Genomic DNA, 26,781 nt, shown 5'->3' on the forward strand with positions numbered 1-26,781 from the left:
GTATATATATAGATATAAATATTTGAAATTTTTTATTTTTACTTTCTTTCATCCCAAAATAGATAGTTAAGTTTTTCTTTAATTCCATTGATGAACCATTGAACTAAAAAATTGAATGTTGTGTGTTACCTAAGTTATTAAAACAGTAGATGAGATGAAGTGGAAGATATTTAAGATTTGACAGGTGTATTTAGCTGAGAAGGGAAAACATTTTATCCTGATCCTTGCCAATGGATATACTCAAGTCATGAACTCTCCCTCACACCATTTTCCACACAAATGACAAAAACATGTACTTTTGCTTTGCATTTATTCCATACAAATCCCTTACTCACTCTTCAATAATGCTTCCTGCCACCCACCCTTGTCTTACTCTCTCAAGTCAGTTACCTACGTTTAAATTGTTGTACACTTGAAAGAAAAATAATCATCTATCAGGTGCCACAATACAACTTTAAATTGGAAAAGTAAAATATAGGTTAAATTATCCTTTTGGTCTCTCTATTTGTCATGAAATTTTATTTTGGTCATCGTGTTTTTTTTGTTGTCTCAATTTGGTCCTCATTTTCTTAAAAATGACTCAATTTGGTCCCCACCGTTAACTTTGACCAGACAGTGTTAAAGTCAACGCCACATGTCAATTTCTGGTCTTTTTGATTTTTTTAATATTTTTTTTTAATTTTTTAATTTTTTAATTTTTTTTATTTTTTTTTAATTTTTTTCTTTTTGACACGTGTCACTTCACAGTCGTGCCACGTGTCAAAGTGACTCAATTTGGTCCTTATATTTATTTTTAGTTTCAATTTAGTCCCAATTTTTGTAAAAATGAAGCAATATTGTCCTTTCTCAAATTGACACTAAATTTACTTTTTTATAAATCTTATGGTGATATTCTTATTAAAATTAACGTTTTTATTAAATATTTCTATAAATATTTTAAATTAACTTTAAATTCTACACAAAACATTAGACTTTGATTTTGTTTTGAACTTGAAATTTAGTTCCTAAATTTATGTGTGACAAGTTATTTGATTTTTAATCTTTACCAAGTTTGTATAATATGATACACTTGATGCCTTTATATATGATGACAAAATTGTTAATTTTTGAAATTAAGTTTGGGGTTTAACTTTGTTTAATAATAAAACTAAAAAAAAAATTATTTAAAAATATTTCTATAAATATTTAATAAAAATGTCAATTTTATTAAGAATATCATCATAAGTTGTATACAAAGATTAAATTGAGTCTCAATCTAAGGAGGGACAATATTGCTTCATTTTTACAAAAATTGGGACTAAATTGAAACTAAAAACAAATATAGGGACCAAATTGAGTCACGTTGACACGTGGCACAACGGTGAAATGACATGTGTCAAAAATAAAATAAAATTCAAAAAAAAAAATTCAAAAAATATTAAAAAAATTCAAAAAAACCAGAAATTGACACGTGGCATTGACTTTAACACTGTCTGGTCAAAGTTAACGGTGAGGACCAAATTGAGTCATTTTTAAGAAAATGAGGACCAAATTGAGACAACGAAAAACACGAGGACCAAAATGAAATTTCATGACAAATAGAGGGACCAAAAGGGTAATTTAACCTAAAATATAATTTAGAAATTGTCTGGTCTTTTTCGAAGGGATTACCGGAGAAATTCAACACTAATATGAGCTTAATCCATATATAAAAGGATTGATATCACCTATAACCCAAAATCTTAAATCGAGGAGTTTATGAATTTTCATTCTTATATAATACTTAATTTTCTCATTTTTATTTGATATGAGACTTAGACTTACGCTTGAATTTTTCAATAAAAATGAACTCCACACCCTCAAATATTACTTATCACTAAATAAATGCTCACAAATTATTTAGTATAAATATAATCATTTTTAATAGAATATTTCTAATAAATGAAGCATCACATTTATAATACAAATAGAGCACACGAAAAGAAGTTTATAGGTATCAACCATTACAATCATCCATAAATACCGGTAGGAAAGTTAAGGCACAAAACTATGTCAATAACATAATAGAATCAAAACATTTGGTAGTTGTCCAAAAGACTTGCTTACAGAGAGCAAAGAATTACAATAAAAACAATACTTCAAAAGGGCTCAACAATGAGCCTAAACCAACGTGGGCAACTAGACTGCAGCATTTCCATCTTCATTGCGATTGCCAAGGATTTTCACACCTGTCACACCAAAAAATTTGGTGATCATTGCAAAAAGGAAAGCTAAACAAGAAAACAGTCAACCAAACGGAAAGGGTAAGTTAGAGATAAAAGAAAATTTTCATCATACATATATATAAACAAGCAAAATAGACAACAAAAACAGTAAGCACCCAAAACATGTGATAGCAAACAACATGGCTCTATGACTCAATTATATAGATACATATAATGAGATCAGATTCACTTGATGTTTATACTTGTGGTGGCCTCTACTGCTCTGCAGAGTCATTGCCAATGAGTTTCATCCTACCACACACAAGGTTAGTCCATGATCATCTAAAACCATTTGAATCAGTCTATTTTATGTGAGACTAATTGATTTTTTAGAGTTTCGGGATGCAACCTTGCTTGAATCCTTACCTGATTATATACACTACAACACCACCATGAGATCTCACTGAGAGTCTGATGGAATTACATCTAACTCATACCACATTCATGTTTCTCACACCAAAACTACATGTTGTCTTGAAACATCATAATCCCATACCAATACTCAACCAACCAGCCAATTTGTGATTCATCTCATGCCAAGCACACTAATTTCAGTTCATAAAATCCATAATTAAGCATATTCACATACTCCATGCTTTAAATAAAAGTAAACCAATCAATCATGAAAACACACAAACATTCAATAATTCTACTGTCAATCTCACTTAAGCTAAAGAGCTCTCGCTCAAGCGACAAAAATCTGTCACTCAAGCTAAAAGCTCTTACCTAGGTGAGATTGCAAACAAGGAGCACTGCAAGTTTTTACGAGTTCTCGCTTAAGCGAGATCTTCTCGCCTAAATGAAATTACTTGTCGCTCAATACAGAAGCTCGTCGCCTGAGCAACAACTCCAACAGAACCAGGGGTGTGTTTCTGCTATATTCGCTCAGGTGATGGTGACTTGCTTGGACGAAAAACAGTAGGATTCTCTCCTGCTCATGCATGCAAACTAGAAAACCAACACAAATCACATCCAGGCTCATTCTTATACAATCACAAACATCAAACATGCATCTTGAACATAAAATAGAACCAAAACATACAAGATACTTCAAGAAACGTGAGAACTCTAGCTTCCCTTACTTGGACAGATACTAGTCGAACAAAACACGCTCCCACGAACGAGCATAACAGCACCAAGGACAAACCAGAGCTGAAAAACACAAATACTAGACGAAAGTGAGGTTCTAGGAAGAACCCAAGATTGAACCAGAGCAAAAGAGCTTGGAAAAGAGAAAGTAGAAGTTGGGGTTCAACTTACGTGAAAGAAAATGAGCTCAACTAGCTCAGAGAAGAATATGACTCAAGTCCTACCAGAGTTTTTGCTTTAGTAGGGGGAGAAAAGAGAGAACTACTTTTGTAAAAGGACACAAAAATGAGAGTTAGTGACTGGAAAGGGAGTCAAGAAGTAAAAGTGGGCTGCTTTTGGATATTTTACCAAACTAGTCCAACCCTCTTTAAAACAGAAAAATGGTCTTTTAATAATATTGAATAATTATTCAATTTATCCCTTTTATTTTATTTAAAAAATTATCAATAAAAATTTAGTCACTAAAAAAATCATTTAAGGAAAATTCGATTAGGACTAATGACAACGTTGTTAATGAATAAATAAAATATATGAACACTGTTTAATGTTTTTTTTCTCAACCTTAATTCCCACGGCCAACTCATCTAAATTCTTTTGAAAAAAAAAAGTATTTTGAATTCCTCATTGAAAGCAATACTCACATTAGAACTGTTTTTAATAATAAAATATTTAGTTAAAATATAAATTAAATAATTTAATGAAAAAAAATATTAAAATTAGTTGTTATCAAATAGGAGTGAAAAAAGGTTTCAATCAATATCACTCAAACATTTTCTAAATGAAAAAAAAAACACAATAATTATAATCTAATATTTATGTGTTTAACTTATGCGCCCTACAATAGTGAGGAAATTTCTTTATCTACCTGATCTTATCAATTTGTTGTCCTCAAGAAGGACATGCAGTACATTTAGATAGGGCGATGGGACACCACATTTAGATGCTGTAATTATATATATATATATATATATATATATATATATATATATATATATATATATATATATATATATATATATATATATATATATATATATATATATATATATTTATAATTATATTTAATTGTTTGTAAGATTTTTATTTAATATTTATTTATTTAATTGAGTGAAAAGAAGGAGTTAAACTTATTTAAAATGTAAAGGAAGAGAAATTATTAGATGATAAGTTAAAATGATATCACGTGGAGCCATTTGACAGCTAACAATGACATGAAGTGGTTTGTGGAGGGGACATATTTTGTTGCTTTCTTAGAACAAAGCTTGAAACAACGTGTGTGTCTGAAGGGAGTGAAAAGTAGCATGGTTGAGCAATTAATGAATAACACATGCATATACATAATTGCTTTTGCAAGAACAGCCAAAGCATGGCAAGATAAATAAACAATCATATCCCAATAACCCACAACTACATATGCTTATACCTCAATTATTTTTTTAACTTATTATCCTTCATGTCTTTGCAACTTTTTGCCATTCTAGAAGAATTATTGAATTTGTAAGTCATGAATCATGAATGAAGGTGTAATGTAAAAAGCACGTGTAAGAAAATTGTGAAATGAAAAATTTTACTTCAAGTGAAAATTGTTGGAAGTCTCACATCAACTAAGATAAGATAATTTCATAATATATAAATAGATGTAAATCTTATCTTACAAGTCAGTTTTGTGAGGTTGGACTAGACTTAAAATTTATTATTTAATATGCTATTTGAGTCATTGTTTAAAGTATATTCTAGCAAGAATTGTGTTTGTTAAACATATAGTTTCATCCTTTATCGAGCCGCTATCGGACCATCCATTAATATATAGTCTCACGCACAAGATGTATATACATCAAGGTGAGGAGATGTGTTGAAAATTCCAAATGAATTGAGATAAGACAATTTCATAATATATATATATATATATATATATATATATATATATATATATATATATATATAAAATTAAATATCTTAGAATCATTATATTATTAGCTAAAATTTTAAAATGATCTAATTAATTATATTTATAACTAAGTGTTAGAAATAATTTAAGTATAAGTCAAAGTCTCATATTAGTAGAATTTACAAAATTAAACACTATATAAGATGAAATACTTATAAATTATCTGCCTTTAAAATTTTGGGTTAAACTGGTGTCAAATTTCTCATCTGTATAATCCATATTTCTTGAGGTTCAAGATAACTGACACTATAACTAGAAGGGTTTATTAATTATTTCTTTTTTTCTTTATCTTCATTTCCGTCAAAACAGAAAAAGAAAAACTGAATATAGCTTTATAGGATATTGACAATTACTCAGGATTTATTGTTCATTGTTACTGATCTGCTTGGGTACATAATCTAACATCCTTCACCTACGAGGATATGTTTTGCATGTTAATGTTGACAAATTAAAGGTGTAATTTTTGAAGCATCAAGTGTGGCATTGTTCTTAGAATAAAGCCATGAAAGACGGTATTTGATTAGTGGAAATTAATGAGATGGTAGAAAATGGGGGAACCCAACTTGCAAAGTTTAATTGAAAACAATGTGTGGAATTTTTTGTATTATGCCAAGAAGAACTTGTCAATCTTGACATTTTCTATTCTCTTCTTTATATACCTCCTAATAGGATTGTGTCAATGATGAAACTAGTTAATATAAACAAATAGTAAAGAAGAAAGTGATTTGTATGAACACGATAAAGTTTTAACTTTCCAACTTTCTCATTGGAATCAAAGATTCTATGCCAAACCCCCAATAATGGAGCACATCAACTTCTCTTTACTTTAAACTGTTTATCACAACAAGAGACTCTCCCCATTTTCAAGGTGATATATATATATATATATATATATATATATATATATATATATATATATATATATATATATATATATATATATATATATATATATATATATATAATATTAAGAGTTTTTAAAAATAAAATAAAATAAGATGTTCATCAGTTTTAAGTTGGTCTTGGACAGTTAATTGTTTACAACCTTGTTTATCTTTTATATAAATCACAATAGTTAACGCAAAACAAGTTAATTTAAATAATCATATAATTATATTCAATATATTTTTAATGAAATTAAGATTCAATATAAATGTATATCTATTTTCATAAGGATTAAAGAATATATGAAGCATCAAATGCATATATTTAATATCCACATATAGTGCATACTTTTAAACTCCACAAAGATCGCGTACTTTGTTCTCATAAATTTAGAAAAAGAAAAAAAAACACTTTGAGAAATTAATCCTAAAATGGTAATAAGTTTATAAGACAAAGAATAAAATAATTATTTGTGTAATTTGCCAACTTAAAACTTATAAATTTAAAAGTTTAAGATTCACCATTCAAGCTATTTTTCTAAAAACTATGAAAATCCTATTCTTACGTGATGTGACAAAAGTATAATGTTTAATCATGCTAACTCGAGTTTTTTTATGGAAATTACACGACTAACACTGATACCAATTAAATATATATATATATATATATATATATATATATATATATATATATATATATATATATATATATATATATATATATATATATATATATATATATGAAGTTTTGTTTTTTAGAAAAAAAAATGAAAGTTCTTTAAGCGATTATAACATTTTAAAATAGTTTATCATCCACGTCATATAGATGTATAACTAAAATTTGTTTATTCATTTTTAAATATATTTTTAATATCATAATAGTCACTTGACAATTCATTTTCAAAGGTAAAATAGTTATCTAAAAAATTATATATAATTAAATTTGCTAGGATCGTTATATTTTATTAGTTAATTTAATAAAGTGGTCTGATTAATTATATATATATATGATTAAGAGCTTATAATTATATTATGAAAATATTAATTGTGTAAATATTCATGGTATTTTAATTTGATGACGGAGACAAATTAGAAAATATTATTTTTAAGAAAAGTAATCGTCAGAGGTTACATAAGGGGTTATGGTCTCATCTTAGAGCACATTATCTATTATTCTATTCTTTTCTTTATTTTCTATCAGAAAAAAGACCAGAAATTTAAATTTATATATTATTTTCAAATACGCTCCCGCTTTTAATTATTTAAGATATTAGGATGTATATTTATATGTAGAATTTATTACTCTTTATATTTTCATAAAATAAAAAACATTAATAAATATAAAATAACTGTAAAATTTTGTTTGAATGTCAAAAATAACATAAAACAACTATCTCACCACGTACATTGCTTGAAGAGACCGAACAACGAATACTTTAAATATCTCCTTTTAATTCCAAAAAGAAAATTCTACAAGTTTTTTTTGTGACGCAGTTTCGTCTTGACGCAATTAAATGAGTGAATTTGTTTACTAATGCATTTCGGGTAGTGGGTGAAATAATTTGGGAATTCTAATAATAGGTTAGATCATATAAAACCAAACATATAAACCATATGTTGCGTAAGAAGTTGCATTCCTTCACCATTGACAATTACATCAATTTTCAAATTAAAAAAAATTAAGTCATTGAAAACGAAATCTTTTTTTTTCTTTTTCACCTTTAATATTTTCCCTCTTTTGTCACATCTATTATTTTATTTTGTCTTTTTTAGTGTGATCATCACAAGGGGTGTCTTTACACAAATCCACTTTCAATAAAACTAAAATTAAAAAAAAGAAATTGGTTGGTTTGACAAACTCCAAAACGATCTCTCTCACATGGGTCAATAATTCCACTAGCGTGCGGCGACACGATGCAGTTGCGTGTGCAAAACCACTCACATCGACACAAAAACATTGTAAGAACTTCGATTAGATTAGAGTTTTCCCTTTCTTTGGACAATGACTTTGAACATTACAATATAACTCTATTCATGTTTATTATAAAATTATGAGATAGATAAGCCATTAGTAATATTGTGTGGTTGAACTTCAACTTCAACTTCAATTTCATCACATTTGGTCTTATGTCATTAATGAACTTTTACGCTTAAATAATTGACACTTGTGTGGATTACATTGGTTCAGTATTGTATCAATAACTTTATTAGTGAAAACGAAGCAATTACTTAGTTAATCACAATATGTCGAATCTCAATCACACTACACATCATATTTTCCCAATTAATTACTCTTTATTTGTGTTTGTGTTCTTGTTGCATGTCGTATGTCGCACCAAGATGCTAACAAAATTGTAATATGTGATTAATTATATGTATATATAACCTTAACCAATAATTGGAGACTAATGAAAAAACTCTAAAAGTAAACGCTATTCTTTTCAACATTTTTTTTCCAATTTATATAATAAAGAAAAATCAATAAATATCTCACACCTTTATTATAGCCTAGAGAAATGTGGGGATAAGAAGGTTTGAAAAGATGTTGAAACAATAATTCAACATGGGAGGTTGTGCATCAGTTCCAGAAGATACAAATTCCTGAAAAAAAGAAAAAGAAATTGTTATTTTGTAAACTTGAATTTGCACCAAGATATGGTTCACATTAATTGGTGGTGTTTTTGGAGGATAAGGTCAAAACGTTTTTTTGTTGATATTTTCGTGACAATTCACTTCAATTTCCTAATTTGAGACATTTGACCACTATTTTGGTTATGGATAATAGAGCTGAGAAGACGTTTAGAATTTTGCAAACCAAGTTAGAGAAAAAGAGATATTGGATATTCCACGTAAAATACCAAGGATACTTCTTTTGTTTTGTTCCGTTCAAACCCAACAAATTATTATTTCAAAATGTGGTTTGTGTTCTCTGCGACATCAATGGATAAACAAGAAAAGTATCTCATTCGTACTTAAACTCTAAACATAATATTTACTTAAATGATTTTAAAACAATTAGTCATCGCTTTTTTTGTTGTTGAATTTTTATCATGAATTGAAAATGCCCAATTGTTAATTTTTTATCTCCAACAATATATTTTTCCAAAAACGGGAGCTCAAATTCACGAAAAATTGGAGTTTTTTTTATCTTCAAAAAAATATAAAATATAAAACACAAAATGGATATTTGAATAAAATGGGGTTGTATGAGAAGAGTATAGGGTTGCAGAAAGTAATAGCCATTTAAGACATAACAAACTAAGTCCAATGGGAGCTTCTTCATGCACCTCCAAACATTTCTCTTCCACATGCAATGCGGTCCGAGCAAATTAATCACTACAAGTCATAAATCATAAAGTCATAAATCATAAAGAGATCAACATCTAAACTATCCTTAAACATAATACAATACAAATTAAAAATAAAAAATTACTTACATGAAAAGGAGGGGTTGCTTGTGTGGAGTGAAAGGAAACAGTGACTCAAGAGCTAGGTTAAAAATTTTGAAGATAAAAGTCCTTTAATGTGCTTTAAATAAGAGAAAAAATGTATTAATTTTTAACTAAAATGTGAGGATGGAGAAAAAATGTTGGAAGGGAGAAGTTCCCAATCCAATATATGAAGCAAACCCAACAAATACATTTTATAGAATAAAAGAAAAAGACAAAAACATTAGTTTCTTGAAAAAAAAAAACGTGGACTGAACAGAAAAGCTACGTATGTTAGACGACATTAGCCGAAGTTCACACAAGTAATACTAACTTATATTTCCTAACATTTAAATCAAGTTAATACTATTTTAGTATGAAATAAATTAGTTTAAGAGGGAAACCAATTATTGTAAAAATAAATTGTATTGGAAGTAAAATAGTTACTTTTACTTTTTATAGCTACACAAACAAACCATTAACGAGAGAAAATATGTACTAATAGCATATTTTAATATTTTTCATCTTGATTTTATTCATAGAAATTCAACACATGTAGAGATTCTATAAAAGCTCACACTTATGCTGAACTATGATGTATGATAATATTCTTATTTTTAGAAATATATTTTATTGAATATATTAACAAAAAGTTGTAATTGATTCACCACATACTTTTTATACTAATAGCACCTAACAATTGAACTGTACTTATACATACACAGAGCATTAAATAGAACAAGCACTTTAATAATAATGAATCATTATATTTAGCCTAATTTTTTTTCCACGATGGTTATACTTTTTTAAGCATAAAATTGATATTTAAATTATATTAAGAAAATAACAAAAAAATACTTGAAAAAGCAATATCAAATCCTTCATTTGGGCCGAAGTAATATTTTAGGAGTCAAAGCCCAAATTAGTTGGGCTGGTTAGACCACGTATGCGAGTTCTTTATATAAACCATAACTCGACCCTTAACCACTTCAACTCAAATTAGGGTTTTTTTCTTCTGATCCTCTGTGCTGAAATCTTTTCGTATTATTTTTGTGTATTATAAACCCTAGCTTTTGTGATTCTCTTTCTTGCCTCTCAGGAAAAACCTATTTTTTCTTCTTTGTCTGTTGTTTTGGGATCTCTGGTGCAGTTAAATTTTCAATCTTGATTTCTACATTTATTTGCAGATTGATGAAATGGGTGTTTGTTATTTTTAACTGTGACGAGTCTTACAGACCTGTAATGAGTTGCGGGTATGATCGCAACCGTTAATGAACATCTAAGGGACTGAGTTATTATGTTTGTGTTCTTTCGGAGTTTATCAATTGTTTTTGCTTGTCAACTGTGTACGATTAGGATTCTTCATGTTTAATTTGTGTGAGTTATAATGGCTTTAAATTTGATGGATGTTCTCAAAGAGTGTGGCAAGTGTTTGGAAAATTTGGAGTTGATGATTTTAGATCAATATAATTTGGCTATTGAGAATTGTGTTTTGAAAGTCTTGACATTGAATTGTTATCTATCAGAAGATCTAATTCTCTTTCTAATGTGTTCTGAATGTTACTGTGTTTGAAGTTTTGTTTGAAATATTATGTACCATGGCAGATTGTGATGAAGCAAAGTATAATCCAACACTTGATCTGAGATATCTTAGTGATTGTAAACAATTCTTTATGCTTCTGAATCTACTTGGTTTTCTACATATTTTTTCTTTTTATATTGAAAAGTTGTGTGTAGTGAATTGATTCAAGGTCTTTTTTGGGTTGGAGTGTTTAGGAGCCTAAATAAATAGAACTGAGTCTTGGTTAGAGAACCTTTGATTTATGCTTTTTTTTTCTGGTTTGCACAATTGCTTTTACATTTACTAGACCACTCTTAAAGTAGTGAATCTGATGGAGTTGTCTCTATATTTGTAGCAGCTGGATTTCCTTTCATGTTCCTTGAATCTTGAATTTTTTTTATGTCCGCACATGAAGTGAACAATTGGCAAATTAAGATTAAGTTAACATTATTTTGATTAATAACAAACTAAGGATATTTTATATATGATTTTGAATTTTTATGGTTGGAAACTAAAGTTAAAAGTAATTTGGTTTTGAAGTGATTGCAAAAAGTAAATATACATTAAAATATATTTTAATTTGAATATTTTTTTATATTTTTTAATTTTAGTGAATCTATTTTTTATATATTATTAAAACTTATAATATATTATTTAATCAAAATAACGAGAATTATTTGGAATATTAAATTAACAATAATAAAATTTTACATAAATTTAATTTTTTAAAATTTTGATATGCTGTGGATAATAATGGAAAGTTCATAATAATTACATTAATTTTAAGAGAAATGATAGGTTGACACCTACATTTGACTTGTAACTTAAGACAAATTAAATTATGAAGGTGATAAAAAAAATAGTCAAATATGGATGTCAATCAATTATTTCTCTAATTTTAATATTATAGTAAATAAAATTTGTTTATATTAGAAAATAAAAAATAATTTTATAAAATATATTAAAATAATAATTTATATGATAAAAGTAAATGATAAATAAAAATATCAAAAAATTATTACATAAATAAATAATAAATAAAAATATTACAAAATTATTATATATGTTTTATAAACATAGGCTATCGAATGGAACCAGACAATAATAATTAATCTTTAGTTAATTGTATAATAAAATGAAATATATTTTAGAGATATTAGAAAACTTTTAAAATATTAACATAATTCAATTGTTAAAAAATAATAAAATTTGTTTTAATGAAATAAAAAGTTATTTAAATAAAACAAATATAAATAATAATAAAAATGGTTAAGAAATCAGGATGAAAAAAATTTCTTTAAATAAAACAACTATTAATATAATAAATATAATTGAAAAATAATAAAAATTATTTTAACAAAATAAAAAAGATTTCTTCAAATTTTTCAAATCAAACAGACATTAATAATAGAAGAGTAAAAATTTTAAAAATGAGAATTGTTTTAGTTAAAACAAAAATTAATAATAATAAAAATAAAGTAAGGAAAAGGAAAATAAATTTTCTATAGGATTATGTTATTAAATACTTGTATTCATACTAATAAATATTTTTATGTGAAAAGAAAATATACAATAAATAAAATTATTAAAAAAGAATATAATATTCAAATGTGAAACATAAAAAATATTTAATTAATATACATCATTTGAATATAATTGCATAAAATTTATTAAATTAATTAATTGTGAATATTTTAATAATTTAAGCGGAACGAAGATATGATGTGAACGATACCATGATAAATATGAAAAAAACAGAGTATATATATATATATATATATATATATATATATATATATATATATATATATATATATATATATATATATATATATATATATATATATATATATATATATATACTCAATTGACAAAGTTAGGAATTTTCCATATTCATACTTAATTAATAACAAAATTCTCTTCAAATTACGAAGACAAATTCAAACAATACTTCTTACAAGATTTTATTTGGTATCTTTACTCACTACGTTAAATAAAATGATATTTCCAAATGAAGAATACAATTTTTTTTAATAGAAGTATTAAAATTTTTGACTTTTTTTAAATCTAAATTATATTATACAACAAAAAAATTCGTAAAAATCATAAATTTTATTTTTGACTTTTCACATTTATTAATTAATTCATTAATTAATTAATAATTATCAGTCACTTGTAAGATAATTATTTGATTTATTAAAAAAATTAAATTGTTATCGATAAACAAGGTAGTTTTGGAGACACGTACGTTAAGAGGCCAAGAGCATTAATACTGAAATTGACATTAAGTTATTTATTACACAGAAACTTCAGAAGCCCTTATTTATACCTCACAAAGTCATCACTGTAACCCTGCAGTGAATTGAATCAACAATTTCTCAGAAAAGTTAGCAATGGCTTCTTCAGGTTTCTTAGTCCTTTGTTTCATCGCTGTTTTTTGTGCTTTTGCTGTTCCTTCCTTTGGTCGTGTCATTCCCACAGGTATACATTCATATTCTATAAACCTTCTCTCTCTCTTAATGTTCTTTTTTTTTTTTTTAATAAAATGTTCATACTCTGCTAAATCAAGAGATTAAGTTCTTTCTTTCTGCGTTTAGGAAAAAGATAACATTTTTCTTAACATATATATTTTGATCGTAATCCAAAACAAAAAACAAAAACAAAAACTCAAACAGAGGGTGGTTAAACACCATTAAATTTTGTGAATTTTAATATTTTTTATTGATCCAAAAACTTATGCAGACACAGTGAAGAACATTGTATTAGTCTCAAAAATTGAGCAAACTAATCATTGGTTGGACAAGGAACCCAGAATCATGCCCCCAAGTCAACCAAGTGTCAAATTTTTCTGGTAATTCTCTACGTATTATTTTTAATCTCTTTTATTTTCTTTTCACCAAAAGTAAAATATATGTGTTAGATTTAAAAATAATTAAAAAAAAATGTTTAAAGGTAAAACTCTAAAAGGTTTATACGTAGTTTTTTTATTGAAATATTTGCTTGTTATGAAGTGACTAAATATTTAAAGGATATACTATTTATAATGTACGGATACGATACGTGTATCGGATATAATATATATGACATATATCTATACGTCGATAAATTTATTTTAAAAATAATAAGATATGATATATGATATATGCATATTGAGAAATGTAAAATAATTTTTAAAAATATAATAAATATATGATTATTATTGTGTGAATCCAAATTAAAATATGAATTAAAGTTATCAATATAAAAACTTATAAATTACTGTCATCATAAAAGTACTACTATTTCATATATTATTATGTATCTCATCAATAAATATTAGTAAAGTATTCTAAAGTGGGAGATACAGATAATATCGATATTGATATGTGATCCAAATTAAAGTACTAGTACATACTAATATTCTACTAAAAGAGAAAAAAATTTAGATATCACTTTATTCATTTCTTAACGAAAAATAATTTTTTAAATTAAATAAATACTAATATTGACTAAAATTAAAAATAGATAGTAAATAATACGTATTTTTCATCTTCTTCTCATAAGATTTTTATTTTTATTTTTATTTATGTGTGAATTTAAATGTATAAATTGGTATTTATTTTATTATTTTAATGTTTTTGTTGTTAAGTTCAATTTATTAAATATATTTTAAATTACATTGAAGAGTACGCATTAAATACCTTCTGTGTTTTTTTTATGTGATAATTGTTTGTTCAAAAAACGTTTTTTTTTTCTTCACCTATTAAGATACTCATAAACATTTAACAGTTTAAATAATCATCACAAATTTGAGAAAATAATTGAAATTTACTTCTTGTGATGATATTAATTAAATAATAGTTTCTTTAATCATTTCAAAGTTTTTAGTTGGATTTCTAAACTAAAAAATATATATATCTCAAATACGTTATTAATTTAAAAAATATATGAATTTTGTATTCAGTAACAACAGTTCTTTTAAAAAGTTTTGGTTCTTGAAATTTTTACAGATTTTAAAATCGATCTAAAAAAATTTATTTCATCTGGACTATTATGTTATTTTTTTAAATAATTTATGTTTCTTTTAGATATATATTTTATTTTATTTTTATTATTAAAGTACTAATTCTTAAAATAAAAAATGTCCGCATAAAGTTGGTTTATTCGGGCCATAGTTGCAGAGGATTGGGCTGGATAAAAGCTTAGTCCAATCCTTTTTTACCAGAAACTCTTTTCCTTCACGTAGAAATGGAAAACCAATATATTTTAAATAAAAACGTGTTTTAAAAATATAACTTCAGTGTAGACTAATTCAATTAAATATGTCTCCATTAATTCAACCCTAATTTACCAATAAAAAATATACCAGAAAAGAAGAAGAAGATTGAAAATATTATTGTGTTTTTACTTAATTTTTTTATTTGTTTTGTTTTTGCAGAAAATTCAAGGGTGATGGTAGAGGATATACATGTAGACTATTCAGGTCATCATACTCATCCATGTCCACCAGATCACTGCCGTTGAATTGTACTAAGGACAATACTGTCTTCTTATTGTCATGCAAAAAATAAGAGAATAAAATTTGGATAAGGTCTTTTTTTTTTTTTTTTATATATATTGATACATTCGTATTCCATACATAAACTAAAATATATCATTAGTCGCTCCAAACATAATCATCACATACTCATATTCATTATTTCTAAAATTTAAGACTATCCCATAAATATCTTCAACCTTCATAACTTATTTTTCAGTTATTAGAAAAATACAATTTAACGACTGAAAATTGATCGTTAAATACTTAAAATCAGTTATTAATAACCTTAATTATTAAAAAAATTAGTCATTAAATTGTATTTTTCTAATAATGTGTTCCACCTAATTGATGTATTGAATCTTCTATAGTAAAAAAAGACTTATTCTTAATGAGTAAGTTATTAAACAATTTGTAACTCCCACACAAACTTATTCCACCATTCTTCAGGACTATAATGGAAACGCAAACCCAAATAAAATAATTATTAAGCAACTCATTTACTTTAGAAATGTGAAATCATGTCATTTGACTCATTTAGTGACTCAACTTAATGAGTAACCCAACTTAATATGTGACCCAACTTAATGAGTGAAACTCGATCCATTTATTTAGTGACCCAACTTAATATGACTCATTTATTAGTAAGTCTAAAATTTTTAAATCTGGTCTAACCTACTACGGGTTGGTGGGTTAAACTCACTTAATTAAAAAAATATAATTTTTATTTTATTTTTTTTTAGTTAAAACTAAATTATAATTCTAATTAAAATCTAAATAAACTTTAATACGATACAAATACAAACCGAAATCACAAAAATACAAATTATCTGTGTGTTAGCTGAAAAAATAATCTAACCTGATCTAAATACAAAGCCAAACTTATCAAAAAAAATTTGTGTGATCCTTTATTTGCGGGTTGGTAAGCCAACCCAGCTCACCACAGTTTCAACCCGAGTGAGTCAGGTTCTTCTAGGTGAACCGAATCAAAAATCAACCCGTATAATAATTTGTAAAAAAATTTCAAACCAACCTGAACCAAACCCATGGTGGGCCGATTTGATTCGTGGGATTCTAACCTATTTTGACAGCTCTAATTTACTTTCTTTTTTTTTAACTCCATTACTTCTACAAAATTCATTATTTTTACATTATTTTTTTTACCTTTATTATATTTTAAAAATCATCTTCATTAAATCTAATGTGAGGCTTATCGTCTTTACTATGTAGATTTTTCTTATAACTTGTACGTAACTAATACAAACATTCAATTATAATTTTTTTAGATGCTTATTATATCACCTATTTATTAATACGTTACAAAAACGTAGTACTAAATTATAACAAATTATGCTACTTATTGAATTGTCTCTTATATCAATAATCATTAAAGAAATAATTGTATGGTTTGGTATTAATATGGAAATTCTTAAAAAAATAATGTTAACAAAAAAAAATATTCGTAGGTGTGTTCAAATTTTAAGATGTTACACTATAAGAAAATCATTAAACATTAACTAATTTTAAAGATAAAAAAATTATTATTCACTGTAATAACTAATTTATATATCAATTTATAAATTAATTATTTATATCTAAAATAATCTCTATTATAAATAATTATAATTGACTTGTAAATTAGAATCTAAATTGATCTCTAATATTACTATTAAAGAATTAGTCTCTAAAATGGATTAAAAATTAATATAAATATCTTGATAATTAATATTAGAAACCAATTTAGATTTTAATTCACAAATCAATTATAATTTTGTATTTATGATAAAAACTACTTCAAATATTAATAATTTATAATTTATAAATTAATATTTAAATTAGTCATTATAAATACTAATTATTATTATTTTCTCTAAAAATAGTTGATATTTAGTGATTTTCTTATAGTGTTAATTTTATATATAATGTTTGTAAGATTTTCTTATTTGAAAATGTTAATGAGAAATATAATTTTCTTTAAATTAATTTTAGTAAAATAAATTTAAAAGGTTAATAATTTTTTTTATTAACAATGTTTTATACTTACAAATCAAATTATTTATAATCTTTAATATGTTATGAAAGAAAACTGTAAAAGCTTAAAATATTTTTGCAAAATAATAATTATTAATTTTGCAGTCAAATGTCTACTTATATAAATATAAATAATAATTTTAATTTACATTATGAAATAAATTTCAAAAGTCAGAGAAATTCACATCCATGGGGCCGTGATCCCAAATATTGTTCGTTGAACTGTTCTTGCTCTAATAAACAACATGCTCGATCTGATTAAATAAATAAAAATTAGGAATCTCAATCTTTTTTATTTAATTACACGGTAAAATTTATGTGTGCGTGTGTGTTTTTGTACTGAAAACTCTAAGTAATTCATATATTAATGTCTAATTAAAAATAACTGTAAATAAAAGAAGGTATAATCATAGTAAGTTTTAGTGTGGATAAAAAGTAATTGGGAAAAAAATCATTAAAAATGATTAATCAGATTTTTTTAATGTATGTTAATTAATCATTGGTAAAGTCTTTAATGAATTTTCATAAATAGTTTTAACAAGAAATTTCTAACTTTTTAATTGATGAGAACATTTAATTACATGCTAGAAATTGTGGGTCAAGCTTTTGATTATTGTAATTTTGGTGAGAAATCCTCACATTGTGACAAATAATTTTATACATAATTTTGGTAATTTAGCTTTTGAATTTCATTGATGTGGTGGAATGGTTTTGAATGAAAGAGGGTTTATGTAAGAACAAAACTCAAGAGTAGCAATACCAACAAATTTTAGAGAATGCTTCTTCAATTATATATGCACAATCATTAAAACAATGGAGAAAATAATAAAGGAATTACTCATCTTCTTAATAGCAAGGAGCAAACTCTCATAAGAAAATATAATAGGATACTGGTTTATGATGCACAAAATGATATGTGTATTGGATACGACACATGTCCAATACGTTGATACGTTTATTTTTAAAATAATAGGATACGATACGTGATAGATACGTGATATATGAATATTGAAAAGTGTATAATAATTCTTTCTTACAAACAAATAAATATATGATTACTAATGTGTGAATCCAAATTTTCTAATTAGAGACCAATTATTTTGGTAGCCAAAACCTGATAGCTAATGTTAGTGACCAATTTAAAAACCAATTCATAATTGAAACTATTTCAATTATCAATTTAGAGACCAATTATAATTTTTTTGAACTATTTTGGTTCTCAATTTGGTCACTATACAATGACTAATTATTTTTTCACTAAAATTGGTCACTATTCAAAGATTTCATTGTATTGTACTACGACTTTATAAATTAGATATTTCATTGATAAGTATCGGTAAATAATTAAACACGATACATGTCGAACACGGATACGTGACCTAAGTTGAAGTACCGATACAACAAAGATACTGGTTAAAATCATTTAACATAAGCTATTGCAATTTTAAATTTTATTAGTCTTAAATTATTAAAAAGATTGTCATATGGAATATTAATAAACATATATATTCACGTTCAAAAAACGATTTATAATTGAAAGATAGATAAAACTAGTCATGTAAAAATTATTTTACTAAAAGTACAATTTTCTTAATGCTCAGAGTAATTGAGCCTAATGAAAATCAAAATATTTTGTTAAGAAACTGCTTTTTTGACAAAGAAGAATATCATACAGAAAAAAGAGGGTATAGATAATTAATAAGAGAGTGTGAATTGGTAAAATCAAAGTTTAAAACATAAAAACACTTCACTTTTAAATTTATAAAAAAAAAGGTGTTTTTTTGAAACAAGTTGATATAAAATTTTGAGTTTTGAAAAGAAGTTTGAAGAAAGAAGGAGTAGAAGATGAAGAACGTAGCTAAATTAATTGACCTTCTCTAGTCACATACATTAGCCCCTTCAAAACCTCTTTTCAATTCTACTAACTATTTAATTTTGATTGAGAATTCTTCTTATTCTTCATTCAAATTTAATCACAGTTCTCTATTATCTCAAATCAAATTAATTATGAGTATTTTTCATTACTGCATGATGTTATTATTACTTGTTTTTGAAGTTTTCACCAAACTATATAATATATGTGGTTCTATTTTCCACTATATGCTGCTTTCAGGTTTAGTTGTTTCATTATTTTCGCGTGCAATAATATGATATCCAAACACCACTTATTTTACTAAATTCTCACCTACCAAACAACCACTACAAATTTTAAATTACAAATGACAAAAGGAAAATTGAAGGTAAAATACTTTTTTTTTCAATTTAATTTCATAATAACTTAATTTTTTATTTAATAAATGTAATAATTAGTACACACTTCAATTGCCTAAATTATTAATAAAATTCAAAACAAAATTAATAAAATCATTTTTTTGTATTTAAACTATATAATTTTTTTATTTTACTGAAAACAAAATATTCGAATATTTATTATATTGAATTAATTATTTTCAAAAAAGACAAATAAAATTAGAAAAATAAAATAAAATAAAAGCCATACTTTACATATACAACTTCTATAAAAGTAAAAAAATAAAAATAATTTTTTTTATAGAGCACTAATTCTATAAAAAGTAGAGTTAAATCTATATTTTGAATGAGCCATGAATGAGCCAAAAAAAATTGTCTTATTGATAGACATTTGATTTGATTTGATGTGAATTCTTGATTTGAGTTGATACGATAATATTATATGTAATATGTTTTAATTTTAGTGGTTTACCTTTACATGTGTTTATGTGGTGTGTGACCTATGATCACTATACTATATACAAAAACAAATAAAAGTACAACATCATAGAATCAATGTTTAGACAAAAATATAAATTTTATTTTAAATTTTATATATATTGTGAAAGTTTATGTTGTATTTTGCTTCGATATAATCTTTGTAAAAATTCTTTTATGATTTCGTAGTATAATTGATACCATAATGTTTTAGAGTATTGCAAAAGGTTTTACTGTTAACTTACAACTTATCCATCTTAATAAATTTTCATTTAATTAAATTTAAATGAGAACTATACCAGTTTGATAAAACCATTGGAACACCACCCAATTCTTACTTTTTCTCATAACACAAATTTAAATAAAAAAAAGAGACATTTAAATATTTATGATATTCCACCTCTTACTCTAATTGAAAAGTCGCACACTGAAACAAATAAAAATAAAAAAATAAAACAATTTGTAGTTAACTAACTGTCTCATAGTATATAACAAAACATCTAATATAATTAACTTGTTAATGAAAATGATGTGAACTATGCTGAAAAGTTCGAAAATGGGTTTGGAATAACATTAAAAGCGGCTGCGTTTTTACTTACTCCACACATGCTTAAGCAAGCTCATTCCACGCAGCTATAAAGTACAAACCCCACACTTAATTCAAATATAACGATATTTTAATTACTAAATTTTAACAATTATTTTATAAATAAAATATTATTTCTTAAGTAATTTTAAAATATTAAAAAATAATAAAAAATTATTTAAAAAATATTATCTAAAATTATAAAAGAATTATCAAAATTTAGTATTAAAAAATCATTTTACTTAATATAAACACTAGTGTAAACACAGGCGCTATCGCGCCTGTGTGTACGCATTTTTTGAATTATATTAATAATTGATGATATTGTAATGTTATTAATTTAATAAACAAAATAACAAAATAAAAGTATATTTATAAAAAATAAAATAAAATGTACGGAGAAAATAAGAGAAAAATAACTGTTGATGAATAGTAAAAGAAAAAAAGAAAAAGGAGATAAGTAAATAATTTTATAAAAACTTGTAAAAGTAACCGTTAAATTTTAAAAATTTAATAAATAATTAAATTATAAAGGGTAAAGTTGGAATTATGAAATGTGGACACAAAAGAGGGAATCCCCTTTATATATAGTTATAGATGAATGACTTTTTCATAAACAATTATAACCCAGTCAAAGAAACCAACACATTAAGCAAAATCAGTGATAGAAGTGACGAATGAGTTAGCTACCTTTTAGGCTTCTCATTTCTGACGTTAACGTTCGGGAATCGATCACTGAGTTAAGAATGTTTCATACCCAAAAGCAGAATTCAAAACTTTTACGTTGGAAAATGTCCACGTCAGTGGCCGGCACAATAAAATCGGAATTGACCTTGCCAACAGGCACCAACCCCAAACAAGGCACTGCTTAAGTCAAATCTCCAATATACAAAAAATAAATAAAAAGTGCTCTATTATTAATAATAATACACATTCAACACAATTCTATAATTATGCATTCTTATCCTCTATTTTTTTATCTCGACAGAAATTGTCACTTGTTTCAGTCAACGTTTAATTGTTCACACATTTTGATGCCGGTTAATCTGCAATCATTCAGAGAGTTCTTCTTATTTTATTAACTATATTATATCTCTCGAATTTTTGACGAATTCTTGCCTTAATTTACCATCTATACTTTTTTTGGAATGTTTTTTCTTACACTGATTTTTTTTTCTTTTTAAATTTGAACAGTGACAGTTAAAATGGCAAAAGAGTTTGCTTAAATAACTCATTCCCATGAAAATAGAAAATTACTTTTGAATTATTTATTTATTTTTTAGCTGGGAAACTTTAATTAAATGGTGAATATATTATTATTATTATTATTATTTTCTTAGAAGATTAGTGTGATGGAATTAATCGCCGACTTTGACAGCAGAACATAAATAAGAAGGGGTCCATCGTAGGATGTTGTGTTGTATTGTGATGAATCAAAAAATCTAGAAAACCGGCCATACAAAATGGAACGATGGTTAAACCATTGGTGCCACCAAAAAGATGTGGTCAAAGTGTCAAACATCAAAGAACCTTTTAACATTAACATTTGACCATTCTTAATCACCATAACTCTTTTTTCTCCACAATATTTAATACATTTTATATTCAATAATTAAGATAGGGTTTAAATGTATTACCATCTTTAGCTCTTATAAAATGAGTTTTTGATTTAGGACAGTTTGTTTAAGATTAAAAAAAAGGCTTTTTTTTTTATATAGTAATTTTGTTTTAGATAATTTGAAAGTGTACTACAATATGAATTGTGCCTTTTTACAATCATGAAAATCAGTTTTTTTTCAAAGGTTGATTAGATTTCATGAAAGTATTTAGCGCAGCTTTTTGATTCTGGTCTGACAAGTTTTTTTTTTCTTTAATTTTTTATTATTTTAAAAACCTGATGCATACATCCGAAAAATTTAAAGTGATTATTCTCTAAAAATAAATTATTATTTCTTAAAGAATTTGTAATGATAAACGGGTCTAATATTTAATTATTTATTTTTCTAAAATCTAAACTTATTCATTTTCCTTAAAACTATTAGATTATTTTATATTATTTTATAGTCATTCTTCAAAAGTCTGAAGTCGTTTTTTTTATTTTTAATCTTTAATTTTATTAATTATAAGATAAATAACAAATCTCACATGGTAACAAAATAAAAAAAAAGAATTTAAAATCAAGTACTACTAAAAATATTTTTTTCTTAGTCAAACTAAAAATAAATTTAATCCTAAAAATGACCATTTAAAAGGTGTAATTACATAAGAAGAATATTAGTAATAATAGAAACAAAAGATTGAATGATGAAGAAAGTCCTCCTTTGACCCATCTTCAAGGCAGACACATACTCTTCTTTAAATACCCTCTGTCCTTTCTCTCTCTCTCTCTCCCTCATGTTAACCCAAACAAAATTCAAACACAGTTTTCTCTTAAGAACAGGAACAAGAACAAAAACAAGAATCTGCACAGTACCAACGTTGTTATCGCAACATGTCTTGTTTCGTGGCAGTTCCTAATTCCCCCGTTTTCTCTCTGTTTAACAACAACACCAACAACAATAACTCTTCTTCCATGGCAGAACCTCTCATGCTTTCTCTTCCCATTCCCTCCCCCACACCCTCTTGCTCCTCTCCACCTTCCTCTCCCCAGTTGAAGCGAAGAAGACCTGCAAAACTCGACATTCCCGTCGCTTCTCTCGCATTCACGCTCTCCACGGCGCCGGCGCCGTCTCCGGCCATGGACGCCGTCGTCGAGGTCGACGGAAGCGGGTTTTCTGTCTTCTGCAGACGAGGAAGGAGGCCCCACATGGAGGACCGTTACTCCGCTGCCGTTGATCTTCGCGGTGAACCCAAGCAGGTAACTTAGAATCAAGTTTTCTTCGATTTCTTCTAAGATTTTGGCGCGTTTGTTTGGCATTGACATTAGAATCACTTCAGAAAATCAATAACTCAGAAGAAAAATTTGGTGACGGAAATGGTTGTTTTCTCACTAAGTTTAACGTAAAAGGATTTATCGATAAAACTTTTAGAATACTATAAATGCTCAAATTAGGATGTTGGCAAATTAGTTCATAAGAATAAAAAAAAAACAATTTTTATATGTTAAAATTAATATTTTTTCATAATTAAAAATTTAAAAGTTAGAGAAAGTATATGAAATTCTTCTCTAAAATTTTTATATATAAATCAATTTTGAGCTATAAAGAAACTAATCTCAATCCTTTTTTATATATTCTTCTCTCCTAAAAGTTTTTATGATAAAAAATTCATTCAAACATAAAATATGATATTTTTTAATTAAATCGTAGGGTTCTTAAAATTGTTATATTTTATGATAACTTATAAATTATTTTCATTAATTTTTTTATAATCATGTTATAGTTATATAACAACCATCAAATTTAATAATAGTTAAGTTCTTTCAGAAAATTTGGCAATAGCAACTTCAGTTTAAAAATCTATTTGAATTGTTCAAACAGTTTAGAAAATTGTTTTAACCTAAATGTTTGTCATTAATCGTGAATTTGTTTGAAGTGAATTTTGTTTGATATATATGCTTTAATGGTCAGAATGGATGCAAGTGCAAGCAAAGAGTTCTAACATGGAGTTTTTTTTTGTTGTTGTTTGTTTAGGCTTTCTTCGGCATATTCGATGGGCATGGGGGCACAAAAGCTTCGGAATTCGCTGCACATAACTTAGAGAAGAATGTGATGGATGAGGTGGTTAGAAGAGATGAAAGTGACATTGAGGAGGCAGTGAAACATGGCTACCTCAACACAGATTCTGAATTCTTGAAGGAGGATCTTCATGGTGGCTCTTGCTGTGTGACAGCATTGATATGGAATGGCAACCTTGTCGTGTCTAACGTTGGGGATTGTCGTGCTGTGATTAGCAGAGGAGGGGTAGCAGAAGCCCTCACATCTGATCACAGGCCTTCAAGGGAAGATGAAAGGGACAGAATTGAAACTCAGGTATTTGATTAAATAACCAAGTGAATCCCTATTACAATTTGTCTTCCAAACGTGTTCCAATCATTATAAATTGAAAATTTTAACTTTTTAACATGTATTGAATGGTCTGAACTGTGAACATGCGATGGTCTAACATCGTCTGATATATAACTTACCCTCTTTTAAGTTCTTCATTTGACATGAATTTGTTGATTTAAATAGGGTGGCTATGTTGATGTGTGCCGTGGTGTGTGGAGGATCCAAGGGTCATTGGCTGTTTCTAGGGGAATTGGAGATAGGAACCTGAAACAATGGGTGATAGCAGAACCTGAGACCAAAGTTCTTAAAATTGAACCTCTGCATGACTTGTTGATCTTAGCTTCAGATGGCTTATGGGAAAAGGTATACACACACAATATAGGACTTAATTGAGTTAATGAAGTGATTTCATTTTGATAATTTTTGCATCATGCATTGCATGATACTGTACATTACTCAACTATTAACAGATTAAACTTTGTTTGATCAGGTTAGCAATCAGGAAGCAGTGGATATTGCTGGTCCTTTTTGTGTAGGTAACAACAGACAACAACCTTTGCAGGCCTGTAAGAAGCTCGTAGATTTATCTGTGTCGCGAGGTTCTGTGGATGATATAAGTGTTATGATCATCAAGTTGCAAAACTATGTTTGAAGTCTCAATGCTACAAGAAGAAGGTTTTGGGAGGGTACGAGGGACTCCACCTTAGTTAATTAGTTCTTCATTCTTAGCCTTCAACACTCAGAAGATGATGAATGTGATCATTAAGGTTACAGGGTTGAAGTTGGTAACCTCAAAGTAAGAGACTAATCTGTATATATCCGACGAATGGCAGAGTTCGTTGAAGATATTAGCACTAACTTTTAGAAATTTTTTGGTAGAATGATCTTCGAGCAATGAACGTCTTTTTGAGTGTATAAAAGGGTATAACTTGTATCCGATTCTATCTGCAAATTATGTTATGTATATCATTTATGTCACATCTTTGTACAATTCATGTTTATATACTTGAAGTTTTACTGTTCTTTCTGGGTACGTAGAATGCATAATCGAAAACAATAGTTCAGAGAGCAATTAACAGCAAAACCAAGTGATCCTATTTGTTTACCTAACTATGAATATTGAAGCTGTGTTTATAGGAGTTGATGATTTTTACACTTCTTATTAATGTAGTTTTTTTTTGTGTGTAATTTATACCTTGATTGGTTTTTAAATCACATGATTCCCCATCTCTTGTGAAAATGGTCTTGTTTATATATATAAAAGACAGTGATGAACTGTATATAATTTTTATTATTTAAATTGTTTAAAATATGGTTAAATAAAACAAAAAAAAAATCATTTTATTCAATAATTTCAATTCTCCGTTCTCTAGTTTTTTTTCCATTGTAAAAGTATTCATAAGAAAATTATTACATTATTTCTCTTAATGTCATTTAACTTTGATTATTTAGTTGTAGGGCATAACATTGACTCGATATACTTCTAGAATCGTAAAAAGTGTTGGTTAACAAAAGTAACTAGGTACATAATTTAGTATATGAAAATCATTCTAAAGCTAAATGCTACATGAAAGTGTTTTATATTTTTGGTTTTTGAAAGTTCCAAAGTCTTCCCATGTTTTTGATGATGAGATTGGAATTATGGAATTGTGAAATTTACATCACAAATGGCTTGTCATCTCATCTTTTGACTTTTATCATACTTTCCCTCTCCCACGTAGGAGTTGACTTCGTAAAGCGTTGAAAATATGAAACAATGCGATACACACATATACAGTT

At 26.4% G+C, this 26,781-nt stretch overlaps 1 protein-coding gene, 2 long non-coding RNA genes and 2 other non-coding genes across 5 annotated transcripts; 4 read left to right on the forward strand and 1 right to left on the reverse strand.

Annotated features, from left to right (window-relative positions):
* Nucleotides 1-1,985: 1,985 nt before the first annotated feature.
* Nucleotides 1,986-3,587, reverse strand: LOC114187040. Its single transcript, XR_003605185.1, has 3 exons — nt 3,504-3,587; nt 3,326-3,395; nt 1,986-2,207 (listed from the first exon to the last, which is right to left on the reverse strand). It is a non-coding gene; the product is annotated as an uncharacterized LOC114187040 (long non-coding RNA).
* Nucleotides 3,588-10,804: 7,217 nt separating this feature from the next.
* Nucleotides 10,805-10,889, forward strand: LOC114189292. The gene has a single exon (XR_003605598.1). It is a non-coding gene; the product is annotated as a small nucleolar RNA SNORD25 (small nucleolar RNA).
* Nucleotides 10,890-11,194: 305 nt separating this feature from the next.
* LOC114189329 lies at nt 11,195-11,281 on the forward strand. Its single transcript, XR_003605633.1, has one exon. It is a non-coding gene; the product is annotated as a small nucleolar RNA snoR31 (small nucleolar RNA).
* A 2,246-nt stretch (nt 11,282-13,527) lies between these two features.
* Nucleotides 13,528-15,714, forward strand: LOC114187031. Its single transcript, XR_003605183.1, has 3 exons — nt 13,528-13,634; nt 13,896-14,004; nt 15,571-15,714. It is a non-coding gene; the product is annotated as an uncharacterized LOC114187031 (long non-coding RNA).
* A 7,706-nt stretch (nt 15,715-23,420) lies between these two features.
* LOC114188975 (probable protein phosphatase 2C 2) lies at nt 23,421-26,060 on the forward strand. The gene is made up of 4 exons (XM_028077664.1): nt 23,421-23,870; nt 24,646-24,984; nt 25,186-25,365; nt 25,493-26,060. Exons 1-4 carry the CDS (start codon nt 23,505-23,507, stop codon nt 25,652-25,654), a joined length of 1,047 nt encoding a protein of 348 aa, XP_027933465.1. The 5' UTR covers nt 23,421-23,504; the 3' UTR covers nt 25,655-26,060.
* The last annotated feature ends 721 nt before the right edge of the window (nt 26,061-26,781 follow it).

Source organism: Vigna unguiculata, chromosome 6, assembly GCF_004118075.2.
Source record: "Vigna unguiculata cultivar IT97K-499-35 chromosome 6, ASM411807v1, whole genome shotgun sequence".
Classification (NCBI taxonomy): domain Eukaryota; kingdom Viridiplantae; phylum Streptophyta; class Magnoliopsida; order Fabales; family Fabaceae; genus Vigna; species Vigna unguiculata.